General features: G+C 31.1%; 1 protein-coding gene across 1 annotated transcript in view; it reads left to right on the top strand.

Moving 5' to 3' along the window:
* Positions 1 to 14469, top strand: part of DACH1 (dachshund family transcription factor 1) — a 414702-nt gene that overhangs the window by 295114 nt on the left and 105119 nt on the right. The window contains exon 6 of the mRNA XM_059995618.1: positions 2413 to 2547. Coding sequence (XP_059851601.1) covers positions 2413 to 2547 — 135 coding nt within the window. The remainder of the gene's footprint in view (positions 1 to 2412; positions 2548 to 14469) is intronic.

Genomic DNA, 14469 nt, shown 5'->3' with positions numbered 1-14469 from the left:
ATAAAGGAAAGTTTGCATATCCTCAATATAGATACTGTGGAGGCGGATAACATAAATATTGGTCAAATTGTATGTAATAAAATTATTTTTAAAATAGTCAATCATTGACAATTACATAGAATTCAATGTAATTCTAAATATGTATACTTTATTTAGCCTGTTTATATTTCCCTAAGTTTGTAAGAGATGATTATTACTGTTTATTAATAAAAATGGATATAGCACTTGATAATCATTGCCAAATCAATTATATTTCTGGGGCTGGTAAACCTCAGTTAACACTACTTCAAAGCATTTTTCAAATAAAATATTTTCGATATGCCTTTGTGCCATGCTGTCGTTAGAATCAGAAATTTAATGATGAATATTTGGTTTCATGTCTAATGCTTTTTAAGGTATCATTGGAAAGGAGCTGTCCTAGAAAAGAAAATTATATTTTTTTCATAATAATCAGAAATACAGACAAATAGGGAAAGATTTGAGAGTTTTGATATACAGTCTTTGTTTTACTAATCATATTTTAAAATTCTTGATAGAAACAAAGTAATTACTTTTGCATGCATGGACTACCATAATTGTCCAAATGGAAATATTGACACATGTACACACACGTGTACACATATATGCATATACACACATACATGTGCAAATGTATGCATATTTATTTTTAACTTTAGACTAACATAAAAAATTCAAAAATAATTAAAAATTCTTAAATATTTACCATCCAGTTTCACTCAATCAGTTGATCTTTCTGAAAGATATACCTGATAAAAGCCTAATGCCACCTTATTGTCCTTATCACAGACACTGTGCTTCTTTACCTCAAATACTCCATTGTTTATTTTGTACAAACAAGGAATTTCCCTTACATAACCACAGAATAGTGGTTAAAATCAGGAAATTAAGACTATTATCATACTATTCTATAAGCTGCACACCTTATTCAAATTTCACCAGCTTTCCCACTATTATTTTTTCCTTTTTTTCCTGACTAATATTTTTAATAATAAGAGATTTTTCTTTCCTGGTCCAAAATCCAATCCTGGATCACATGTTGAAATTACTTGTCATGTGCCCTTAATCCTTTTAAATCTGAAATGGTTCCTTAATCTTTTTTATCTTTCAGTACCTTGACATTTTTGGAGAATGCATACCATTTATTTTATAGAATGTCCCTCAGGTTGGAATTTTTTGATGTTTTCTCATAATTTGACTTAAGTTATGTATTTTTGGCAGGAATGACACAGGCATGATAGTGTGTCCTTCTCAGTGCATGATTTCAGAAGATATATGATATTTTGCCAATACTTGTGATAACCATCACTTGGCTGAGTTAGTGACTGACTTCTAGATTTCTCTCTTGTAAAGTTCCTTTTTAAGTTGTTTTTAACCTTTGTAGATAATAAGTATCTTGTGAGGAGATATCTTAACATTATGTAAATGTTCTATTCTTCATCAAACTTTTACTTCACTACTTTCACAATTGTTCATTGAAGATTCTTCCCTGAAACAATTATTACTATGGTGATTTCCAAATGGTAATTCCTAACATAGTCTTATATATTATTTTATACACATTTTAAAACTATACTTTTTGCAGTGAAAGTAAGGTTTTATGGAATGATTTTTCTTCAAAATTTTTGCACAAAACCAAGATTTTCATGGGCAATTTATTAAGAAATTTATTGACTGGATTGTGATCATAAGGGTATTTGATCATCTGCTTTATCATTTCAGTAGTGACAGGTTACTCTTAATAGTTCAAGAAAGAAATTATTGTTTCTAATCATTCAACCATTTAATAGGTATTAATTGGGCTCTTTTATTTTTAAATTTGAGTTCAAATCCCAATTTTTAAAGAAGTACTTTGATATCTGTGAAACTTCGTGTTTTATTGACTAGAATAGGACTCTTGAAACAGCTATGTCAGTGCCTTAACTTGTTGAAAACACTATTTGCCCTCTCATGCCACTAGAATTTTTTTTAAATTATGTTTTAACTTTATAGTATTAAAGAGTGTTCTAACGTTAAGGTTGCAGTTTTTGCAGAGTTAAGGAAGGTTATATGCTAAGGAGAGAATGTGATACACTAGATAAAGCTTGAATATTTCATTTGTAATGGTTATAGGGGTATGGCCATTCAAAAGTATTCCAGACATGAGAAAATATACATATTTTATGTGAAATAAAAATAAGATAAAGCAGTTTCATTTTCAATATATTTCTGCTTGTTCTCAAAAATTATCATAGTTATCAGTTCTCACAGTGTTCAACTTAGAGATAGATTATAATTTTAAAGTTACACCATGGTATTATATTTATTTCTGAGTCCAAAAGAATTTAAATAAGTTATTTGAATATTGTATATTATGGTGTTTTAGTCTTTATTATTTTGTTTCTGACTTGACAGCTGTCCATCAGAATGGTTTGTCCATGAACCAGATGCTGATGGGTTTATCACCAAACGTACTCCCTGGGCCCAAAGAGGGAGATTTGGCTGGTCATGACATGGGACATGAGTCAAAAAGGATGCATATTGAAAAAGGTAATATATGATTATAAGGTCTTGTTTTTCCTGCTCAACATATGAACTAGGTTTTAATCATAGAACAACGTATATTTCTAGATTATATTAGAAGATGGCATATAAACATTTAAAAAACCTATAATATTAAGTAAAATGCCTATTCAACAAAAAAGAAATATGAATGAGACATATTTATCTTAAACAACAGGTAAATGTTCATTTATTTTCCAGTACGTTTAAAAAAAGAGAATTGTTTGTTTTAATTGTTATCTCTGAGTTCCTCAAGGACTATAGTTGTTCTTTCTCTGTGCTTTTAGGGTCAATTGTCATTTTACTTAGCATAATAGAGCAAGGACAATATACAAAGGATTATTATGATTATTTTTTGGATTAAAAGACACATGGTCATTTGATCAACCAAGAAATATAGTGAATCTTATCAACCAATGTACTAGTAGTTGTTTCTAAAGTGTATGCAACAAATAACAAAGCCAAGATTGTGCAAAGCTGTGAGAGTTTCCTATTTATATTTTATTTGTACCAGCCTAACTCATTTTCACAGGCAAAAATTTGTCTTTTCATGCCTTATTTCATGAAATACTTTCATGGAGAATTGAAATATTATTTTACATGCATGTTGGAAATTTATGCTATTGGATGCAAATTAATGTTTTCAAATGGTAAATTTAAATTGGGACCACTGCAGCCCTGCCATATCTTTTTCATCTTAATTTAATATTTTCAAATTTTATTAATAATATAGACTGGATACTTTGACTGTCTTTTTTGACATGAATATCAAGTAATCAACGTTATGAAAAGGATTGTTTCTTTGGAAAACATAATTATACAAAAGGTACAATTCATTGGCTGTCAAAAAGGAAGATAAGTAAAATTGGCTATTTAGATAATCAGAATGACATGATTGGAGAAAGACTGAGTTTAGGTGGACCAACCATTTTTCCTCGAAAATGACTATTCACAAAAAGTAAAAATGCTTACATAAACATTTTTCTATTCAACATGAAAACAGCTCTGCTGAGTCCTTAGGAAGAAAGAACACTGCATTTCTATAAATTAAATTATCGGCATTATGCAATTAATAAGAAAATGGTAATCTTTTCTAGGTGCTAACATGTCAAAATCTAGGCATATTTGAGAGCAGCATTAAGGTAACTTCCTAATTATTTATTTTAAAATTCGCTTTCAAATATTATCACAAAGCTGGGTGGAACATATACAAGTGCATCAGTGAACAAGATTGCCTCTAAATGTCTAATTCTAATTTTCTGTGAGTTCTTCTTCAAAAATGAAGAAAAATATATAATGCCTATGTATCTTTTGACATATACCTTTTATATTTAATCAAAAACAAATTTGAGGAAATATTATGGAAATTTTTATAGTAATAAAATATAAAACTGCATAGATGATTTAAGTTTTACGTAAGAATATTGAAATATAAAAATTCATTATTTGGGTTAAGTAGCCATTCTCCACTAGGGTTCTATGAAAGAATGAAGCCCTATAGAAAATGATTTTAGTGATTCATTTCTCAGTTTTCCCATAGATGCTACATAGCTAGTTTCACTTGAAATGCATAAGAGAGAAGTTTTATGATATACAGTGGTTGTCAGGATATTAGGGTTTAGTTCTCTTGCAGAACCTTGGTGAAAAAAGGTTGGGAGTGAAATATAAAAGCCTGGAGGTGGTAGTGAAGAGACCACCAAATAAATGACCAATAATATGATTGGAATAATGAATCTCACTGGAATTTTTGGTGGGAGCTTTCTACACTCTCATGTTTCAAGTTGAGTTGACTATAATATTTGTAACTTTCTTTTTCCGTGAGTCTTCAGTTCTGTCTGCCTATCTGCCCATCATCTGTCTATATACCCATCATCTATTTGTTACTACTATTTTAACTTTGCCATCATAGAGCCTTTCCTGAGATACCATACTAGGTTGATATAGGGATCCCACTGCTGGTGTTCCTGTGTGCCTGCCCTCCAAATCTTCATAACAACATTTTCCTTGTTATTTGGAAGTTATTTTTTCATTGGTCTGCTTCCAGTACTAGACTGTATACGCCTTGGAGTCATGTGTGTATTACATTTGCTTTAAACAGACTAGACAATCTATGAATGCATATTGATCTGTGCTAAATTACTAGAAGATTCTAAGAGATGGTGAAAGTTAAAATAACTGTGATGATGAAAGGCAAAAGGTGGAATTTCATAACCTTTAGAACATACATTTATATGAAACAGTAGAATGTTCTGGCCAGGAATATACACAAAAACTTTCTATATCACTAATGGTACTTCTTATCACATCTTAAGTTTTTTGAATGGTTTTGCTGTCAGAATAAAGACCTTGATCATATCCCAACAGTTTTTCAATATTTTAATGTATATTTTATAAAGGAAAGTAAGTTTTTAATATTCTCCCTAGAAATGTGAAACTACCTTTAAACTCATAATTTCAAATGTAGTTATGGAATTGTGGACATTGTAATAGATTTTGATACTCTTACAGTAAGAATTTTATTATATGATGCTCATCTCTTTTATGTACTCTCTTTTATGTATTTTTCAGCATACTGAATTAATAGTAAATATTCATAGGCTTTCTAGATTGATAGGGTCTACTAAATTAAAAATTGTTTTCTTTCATGACTACATTTATCATGTGCTGCATACTTGCCCTGTAAATTTCTTACTACACATATCTGTATTAAAACAAGTGACTTCATTTAGAGACATTTGTAGAGAAATTAATTACATGTTTGTGTCATTTTAGGCTTGAACTTCTTAAATGTAATTTGCTGCCGACCACTTTAAATCATTCAAAAGATAACAATTCTTAAGAAAACATTGATGGGCTTCCCTGGTGGCACAGCGGTTGAGAGTCCGCCTGCCGATGCAGGGGACAGGGGTTCGTACCCCGGTCCGGGAAGATCCCACATGCCGCAGAGCGGCTGGGCCCGTGAGCCATGGCCGCTGAGCCTGCGCGTCCGGAGCCTGTGCTCCGCAACGGGAGAGGCCACAGCAGTGAGAGGCCCGCGTACCGCAAAAAAAAAAAAAAAGAGATACCAAAATTAGTTTGTATGCTGAGAATCACTGTGGTCTAAAATCTTAATCACCAGTAACTTTTAAGCATTTTAAAATCTTCTTAATATTAAAAAGCTATTGACTTTATTAGAATATTTACGTCACTATTAGTTGAAGGACCAGTGGCTTTACAGGTGTTAGAACTCAGAAGTACTAAGTGCTGAGTAAATTTGCTACTTAGTTTTTAAAATAAAAACACTCTAATGGGTTTTTGAACCCAGGAAGAGTTTAATTAAAGTACATTCAAAATATAAATATGAAAAACAAGTTAGTGTATCAAGAAGTAATAGACATATAATATTGTTTCAAGCATCCCAAGTGTAAGGAGAAATGATTTTAATAGTATGAACTTTGACTAAAATTAGGAGTTTGTCAAGGATATGTGCTGAGGAAATCTATGATACAGCTCATAGCCTCAAAACCAATTTTATGTCTTTTAACTTTTCCAAACATACTGCAAGTTCTCTAGAGCTTTCTGGATTTTAAAAACATTGCTGATTTTTACCCTCAGTCTAAATTTAGTGGAATAGGCAGTACTAATTGACATTTTCTTTTTTTGTAATTGAAGTATAGTTGATTTACAATGTTGTGTTAGTTTCTGGTGTACAGCAAAAGTGATTCAGCTTTATATATATGAAACAATGAAAGAATTACATATGTATATGTATGTATATATATAATATATTATTTCTCAGATTCTTTTCCAATATAGGGTTATTATACGATATTGAGTATAGTTTCCTGTCCTATACAGTAGGACCCTTTTGTTTATCTATTTTATATAAAGAAGTGTGTAAATGTTAATCCCAAACTCCTAATTTATCCCTCCCCCTACCCTTTCCCCTTTGGTAACCATGAGTTTTTTTCTATGCCTGTGAGTCTGTTTCTGTTTTGTAAATAAGCTCATTTGTATCTTTTTTTTTTTTTTTAGATTCCACATATAAGAGATATCACATGATATTTGTCTTTCTGTCTTACTTCACTTAGTATGATAATCTCTAGGTCCATCCATGTTGCTGTAAATGGCATTATTTTATTCTTCTTTATGGCTGAGCAATATTCCATTGTATATATGTACCACATCTTCTTTATCCATTTATCTGTCAATGGACACTTAGGTTGCTTCCATGACTTGGGTATTCTATGAACATTGGGGTGCATGTACATTTTCAAATTAGAGTTTTCTCTGAATATATGCCCGGCATTTAAATTATATAAATAGGCTCCCTGTTTCTTTATGCTGCACTTCTCTCTTTATCCCCACAAAATCTGTCTCTTGGTGCTAATTTACAGTGTTACTTCTCTTATGCATAATTTTTTCCCTGGTTTTTCTAAAATTGCTTTAATTGCTGCTATTTCCAACACATTTTTGAGCATGTTTTATACCTTGCACGTAGTTTCACATGCACATTTTTGTTATTATGGAATTTATCTAATTTTTTGCTAACCAAAAATCAAATGTATGCTACAGATATGATACTGTATGCTACAGTATCAGCTTTTTTCCAATTATAGAAAATGTGCGCATTTATAATTGGAGCTAAGTACTGAATACCTAATTTATGTTAGTGTATTTCAGTCTTGGACTAAATAAACCAAAATGATATAATCAAAATTTACTGAATGTCAGATATGTGAAATAAACCATATGAAATACAAAACTTCCCTTCTTCTTTTGCTGCTACAGTTGCACAGAATTTTTCTTCATATATATTCTAATTTTCCCTATGGTTGAGGCTTTTCCCTTTATTTGTTTTCATAAAAAATATGACAACTTTCATTGGTGACTCCTGACATTTTATTTTTTATTTTTCATTTTTTCTAATTATATATATTTTTATTGAAGTATAGTTGATGTACAATATTATGTTACAGGTGTACAATATAGTGATTCACAATTTTAAGTTATACTCCATTTATAGTTATTATAAAATATTGGCTATATTCCCTGTGTTGTACAATATATCCTTGTAGATTATTCCATATATAATAGTTTGTATCTCTTGCCATTTTAGAAGCAGCAATAATTTAAGATGAGGCAGGAAATACAGGGGATTTGCTTCAGGCCATGAAACATTTCTTTTGTCACATATTCTTCCTTGGCAGTGCCCAATATTTCCATGGTTAACAGACTTGTATGGAAGGTTCTCATTTTGGTATTCTGAATTTGAGGACAAAGCACTAAAGGCAATAAAGTAGTTAGCAAACTGGCCATATTGGGATACCCTCTTATTAATGCTTTATTCTTAGCATCCAACCTTGTGGACCACTTTCCTACAAAACATCTTTCTTAAATGACTGCCATCACTTTTTTCCTATTTGTGGAAATAATTTTTTTGAAATATATTTCCTTTTGCACATTTCTCGTTGTTTAAAAATTCTACTTTTAGGATTGTCTTCAAAAATGACTTCCTTTTTTCAATTCTAGATTAACATTACACAAATTAATTTATAGTAAATATCATACACACATATATCAAAAATCTGAACCTGTTAGTATCTCATGTGACTATATAGATGTACACAGAGTGAAAAACGCTTTTCTTTAGAAATTTCTATATTTTGGTAATGTTAGCACACTATATGTGAGCCACTTATAAAATGAACTACCTCAATGTTACCTAAAGTTTACATTTTCCAGGAATTTATTATTATGTAATTAATATGAACATTACTAAAAGAAATAGGGCCATTTATTGATGCCGAAGATGTCAGTTGCTTCTCCAGGACATCCATAACTTTAGGTTTTAAAAACTTTTTTGGACACTTAGAAAGTTGAATCATGTTACCACTGCTGATAATTTTCATGAACTAAATGCTATTAGCGAGTATTTAGTTTTGGATACATTATAAATAATAATATACATTTATAATAATTTTACTTACTGTAATAGTTTTACTTTTACTTAGTCAGATGAAATGTCTTTTCCCCATGGAAAAAACAGAATAGACTATTAGTTATTCCACTTATTCAGCTTTATTTTTTTGAGCTTTTTTGATAGGCACAGAATGACTCACTTCCTCACTGTTTAAGAAATATTTTTATGTAGTCATGCCAATAGCTAATATTTTTATAGCATTAAAAGTGAGGTAGGAGTAAATTACTAGTAGATTAACATATTAGCTCCACATACAAATTTGCTTCATGTAATGATTTATTTATGAATTATTATAAATTATTTTATTCCCTTCATTTAAGATGTTTATTGACTTAATGAATTGATTATCTCTAATTTTTAATTTTGGAATTTATTTGCATATTGCTTAAACCATGGATTTCTATTTTTTCTAGTTTCAAGTTGAAATTTTACATATTCTGGTGTAGAAGTGATCTAAAGGGAATGTGTACATTCTTCTGTATGTTTATTTGAGAATTAGCTCAACTTCAAACTTCATTTTGGAAATATTATATCCTATATTTTTTAGTGAAGCTAAAACAATTTTTCTTTTGTATATTTTTATTTCATACATGGGCAAATATGTATGTTTCTAAAAGAACTACAAAACACTGTCCTTTCTTCCCTGATTAGACATATTAAGAAATGTACAAAAAAATAGGCCATTAAAAGTTCAGTGACTCAGAGAGCTTTCTTAATCTTTTTTATCTAAACTGATAGCAAAATATAAATGCCAGTTTCTGCAGATAAGCTTCGTGTGATGTTGTTTTTGTAGAACAAAACAGGAGATATCTACAATCTCATATGTTTCAACCTAATACTTTTGAACATTTTTCTATTCTGAGATGTAAATTAGAATTTCTTCTGAAGAGCTTAATAAAAAAAGAAAAAAAATGACATTTAAAAATATTTCCAATCTTGCCTAATATTCACAGTCTGCTTTTATTGAACCTTTTTAATATTCTTACATGTGCTTATGTGTGCCCCTGCACATGGGCAAACACACAGGGCTTTATCTTCATTTGATAGATGAGGGAGTGATACTACTTTGAATGCTATGTTATGAGTTAAGAAGCAAAGTAATAGCCCCCTTGTCTCTTGTGCTTGAAGCAGTTTGAATTCCTCCATCAACTTGATGGAATGATTTAACACATCATTCAGCCTTGTTTGCAGGACCTGTAAGGTGACAGCAAAGCTGAGGTAAATCTTAAAGATATGGGAACTAATTTGGAGGAGTTTATATAACACATTAGATGAAAGGTCAATATGGAACTCATGGCTATTATGTTTAAATGCATAAAAACCTGATAGTATTTTGAACATATTTTAAAAGAGATATTGCCCACCCATTCTGGAGAACTGGGTATGATGTTTTCCTCTGACTTTTCCTTATCTATTACCACTTATTCTTGTGCCTTTTGGCAAACTATTCCTAGAAATTTGTGTGATAACTTCAGCATATGAAAATCTGTTTTGTTCCAGTAGAAGCTATATTTTAAACTTTCCTTAAATTTTTACATTACCATTGTCGCTAGTATCTTATGCTACAGTTTCAGAATATTAAACAAGTACAATTGTTTTAACTACTGTGAAATTGACAGATGAAGCTGAAAACCAAAAGCACCTTTCATGGGATTTTAAACACTATTTTCCTCCATATGCCATCCCAATTATTATTTAGATATTACATTCCTAATTTACTGTTAAGGTTGATTAGAATTCAAGCCTCTCAAAAGCATGCACCAAAGGTCTTGGGCTGTAGAAAACATTTTTATAAAATAATCCATTAATGCAGAGGAGTGCAACTAAATTAGTTAGCAATTTGCTGAGCATGAATTAATGAATAGAGCTTCTTCCAGCTCCCAGAGTTGTAATTTTCATAATAACCTCAGACCTTTATTTGGCAGGTTGTTTAGTTTTTTCGTTTGAAGGTTTTCATTAGTCTAATGAGGACTGTGCAAGGGCGAGCAGTCAGCACAATTTACATGGGGAAGCTATCATAATAAATGAAGCAATTTGAATAACACGCAAGGGTTTATGCAACAAGATAAGAAGAGATTGTAGAGTGAGATTTAGAGGTAACCAATACATTAGACCAACTAATAACTGAAGTAATCCCAATAAAAGGCTTAAGTGAAAGGAATGAAATTAATGATATATAAAAAGTTGTAATGATATGATACATGATTCATTAGATTAATAAAATAAGTATTCAATTGTTTTTAGTGCTTTTCGTCTAAGCTTTGTTTGTATCAGGCATTTTAATTAGGTTTGTTCACTGGATCACTTTGCTTAGTTAACTTTTAGACCATAGCTGAGGTTTTTAATGATATCTTTTCTTTCTTATTTACACTTTATAGCCTTGATAGTTCATTGAATTAAGCAATATATTGTGTATGGAGATGGTTTTTAAAAGTAATTGCATATAGCTCCACCTAAGTGGTGATTATACTTTAAGTATGAATGCCCAGTATGTTTCTCAGTTTTTAAAAACAACTGTTTTTTGCTTCTACTTTTGATAAAGTACCTTTATAAGTAGTTGACAAAGGTTGTGGTGTCCTATAATTCACACCAAATTGTAATAACTAAGATTTTTTAATTGCTAAATTCCCAGATTAAGAAGAGCTACTCATAAAAGACATTATTAGAAATTATTCATTTATAGTCAATGTAATTCTTTAAGATACAATAGAAAATGTGTCTTAAAAATAGCTATAATTTTATTTTCTTCTTTACATGTCTTTCTATTGAAAAATGAATTTTTGTTTGGATTGGTTTGAGAATTAAAACTTTTATGCAAGTAATTCAGTCTGAATGTTCAGCATCCTTTTATAAGAGATGAAGAAAGAGTTGATAAGATTTTTTTTTTTTAATTCTATAGCAAGTGACATAAAACTTTAGAAAGCAGGTTTCATGTTTGATATGTGAAGTCAAATTACTTTAAAACTAAGTAAAATGTAATTTTCAATGTCATTATGTATCAGCCTTTATAAGGTCACACCTTGAGGGAATTCCTCTTCTAGTTAAATATCTGTGATAAGTGGCCCAAATCAGTGGACTTTTATGAAGTGTTTGCCATTCTGTTGTTCCCTTCTTCTGAGTTTGGAAGTCCTGGCATGTATCTTTACCCCAGTTTCAAATCACAGTCTCTTGCTGTAGGTAAATTAATGGATAATTATATTCCTTCTTTGTTTATGAAGGAAACAAGTGGTTTAGCCTTCTTACATTTGTGAATATGTTAAAAGACGGTTAGGATATATTTAAAAAATAATGATGGCTCTATATTTCAAACTTGTAATTATATTTATCTTTAAGGTTTAGCCTTTGAAAAGGGGCAACATTGAATTCTTTCATGGACTATATTTTGTTAATTTCTTTTCAGTAAAAACTACTTCCAGAAAATGAAGTTGTTTTCTTTCTTTTTCTTTCTTCCTTTCTCTCTCTCTTTCTTTCTTTCTTTCTTTCTTTCTTTCTTTCTTTCTTTCTTTCTTTCTTTCTTTCTTTCTTTCTTTCCTTCTTTCCTTCTGCATTTGAAGTATATGAATACAGATTTAAATATAATTTTGTATCTTGATATTATCTTTGTATTAATTATAAAACTGGGATAACTATTAAATATTTTGTGGTTGCTAGTGGAGCATAAAAATAAATATATAATTCTTTGAGTTATACCTATCAATTTGCTGTATAATTGACTTTATAATTTATTTGTTATTTATGAATATTATTAATTACTATCTATTCTATCATGACCAAAACTAACCTAAGGCTTTTGTGAAAAAAGTTTGAGTTCACAAAGCAATTTCATTATTCATTTAAGAAGCAATTTTCACTGGAAGCACTCTAGCACAGGGGTAAAGAGCATAGTCTGAGAATTAGACCTCTTTGTATTCAAGTCCAGGTTAAAGTTGTAAACCTGGTACATTATATAACATCCTTGGCCTTCAGTTTTTCATCTGTGAAAATAGACAAATAGTACCTGAAATATAATCACAAAGTTTTGTTATGGGAATTAAGCGCTCAGCCTGTATGATATATTGTATACATGGTAGGTCCCTTCAGGAAAGAGACTGTGCGTAGGAACAGAATTCAAGGTGTGACTGGAGAGGATAATGCAGTAATCCAGGGCTTAGTAGAAGCCGTGCTGTCACATTTTGGTGCTCCATCTGATCTGCTTGCTGGGGCATTCAGTTGACTGATCCATCCAGAGGACACAGACACATCTTGAAGTGACACAGATCAGAGAGCAAGGTAGAGAGGGTGGACAGTGAATATGGAGCAGACTGACAGGAATCATAAGTCACTGCATTTCACGCTCGGTGAATGCGAGTTTGGGTCTGTGTTATTTACAACAAGATCTGCAGTGTCTGTCACTATGGTGTGCTGTAATGCATTACATAAAGGGGTGAATGGTTTATCTGATCAGTGGTCATTTGATGTAAGTAGTAACACCAAAGAGAAGATCACAATTCCAAGAAACATTTGTGGAAGGATATGGAATAGTTTTATAGCTGTAATCTCATACCTTTAAATAAATCATTGTAAATCGTTTCTTAGCAGCATTCTAACAAATTTACCATTTATTAAAAAAAAGCAAGCAATTTTCTCTGTATTTCTTCATGTCTTCATTAATTCAGCAAACGATTTGCAATTACCTGCTATATGGCAGGCACAGTGTTTGTTGCTGAGAATTCAGAGATGAATTTTAAATGAAGGACATAAGACATGTTCTTTTCTTTTTTTAAGGCATACTAATGAGAAGCTTTTGAATTAAATTGATGATACCGAGGGACAATCCTATATATAGGAGTTATTCAAAAATGCCATACTTCTTGCCATACTTTGCCTAAATGTAAACTCTATTAAAAAATGGCTATGTGTCTCGTGGCTTTGTTGTTTCCTTCCATTTTATTGGCCATCATGAATACACAGGAAGTTTTCCATTCCACCTCCTCTACAGTCATGCAACAGGTGTAGTTTTACACCTGAAGCTAGATTGAGAATTGTCATAGACAGTGGTGTGCATTGCTTTACAGGTAACAATGAGACAATTTTAGGAAACAGATATGCAGTAAATCATTATTGTGTTAAAGGATGTTATCATGTTATCTCTCATGACAAGGGAGAGGACGTGGCACTTCTTGGCGACCTTTAACAGAAATAGTCCTTTTAAACCTAGATCTAAGGATGGAATGCCTTTCTGAGTTTTGCTATTTACAGATAGGATGGAAGACCAGACATGACCTACATCATAAATTGTCTTGCAATTGGGGTGGGGGGTGGATTTTTGAAGACAAATAATGCCACATTCTCCAAATCAGTGTTCTCTCCACTTATGCTATCTAAAATAAAATCCAAATCTAGGCAGGTGGGCAATTTAAGGGTAGTGTATTTCCTTATCTCACAAGATTTAAGTTAGATACTCTATGCATCACTTAGAAAAGTATTTGGAACAGTTATCTGTTCAAGAATGTTGGTTCCCTTTGTCTACAGAGAAAGAAATCAAGAATTTAATTATGTCTCCATACATGGAAATAAAAGCATTATGCAAATCAAGTTTTTTTTTTTCTGTAGTTTTCCTCTAAACTGCAATTTACATATTTGTTCTTGAGGTTTTTTTAGTTAGTTTTGTTTTAATCTAAGTATTTTGAGTTTTCAGTTTATATCATCTTTACTAGGATCCAGCTTAAAGAAAAAACAACATTGGATTATAAATCTATAAAGGACTCCAATAAAGGATGCATGCTAATGCCAGTTTCTCCTCCAAACATTACTCAGAGGCCAAAGTCAATAGGATTAAATTTTTCTTCTGTTGCTTTTGAGTTTCTAATGATGAACCTAAATCCTTTCAATCCCAACATAATCATAGCTCATGCTGCATCCTAACTTAAATGCAATATTCAAGTTTAGGCAGCAGGTGGAAGGAGAGA

Source organism: Delphinus delphis, chromosome 18 (genome assembly GCF_949987515.2).
Source record: "Delphinus delphis chromosome 18, mDelDel1.2, whole genome shotgun sequence".
Classification (NCBI taxonomy): domain Eukaryota; kingdom Metazoa; phylum Chordata; class Mammalia; order Artiodactyla; family Delphinidae; genus Delphinus; species Delphinus delphis.
Note: the sequence above shows the minus strand (reverse complement) of the source record. Positions and strands in the feature narration are given on the sequence as shown.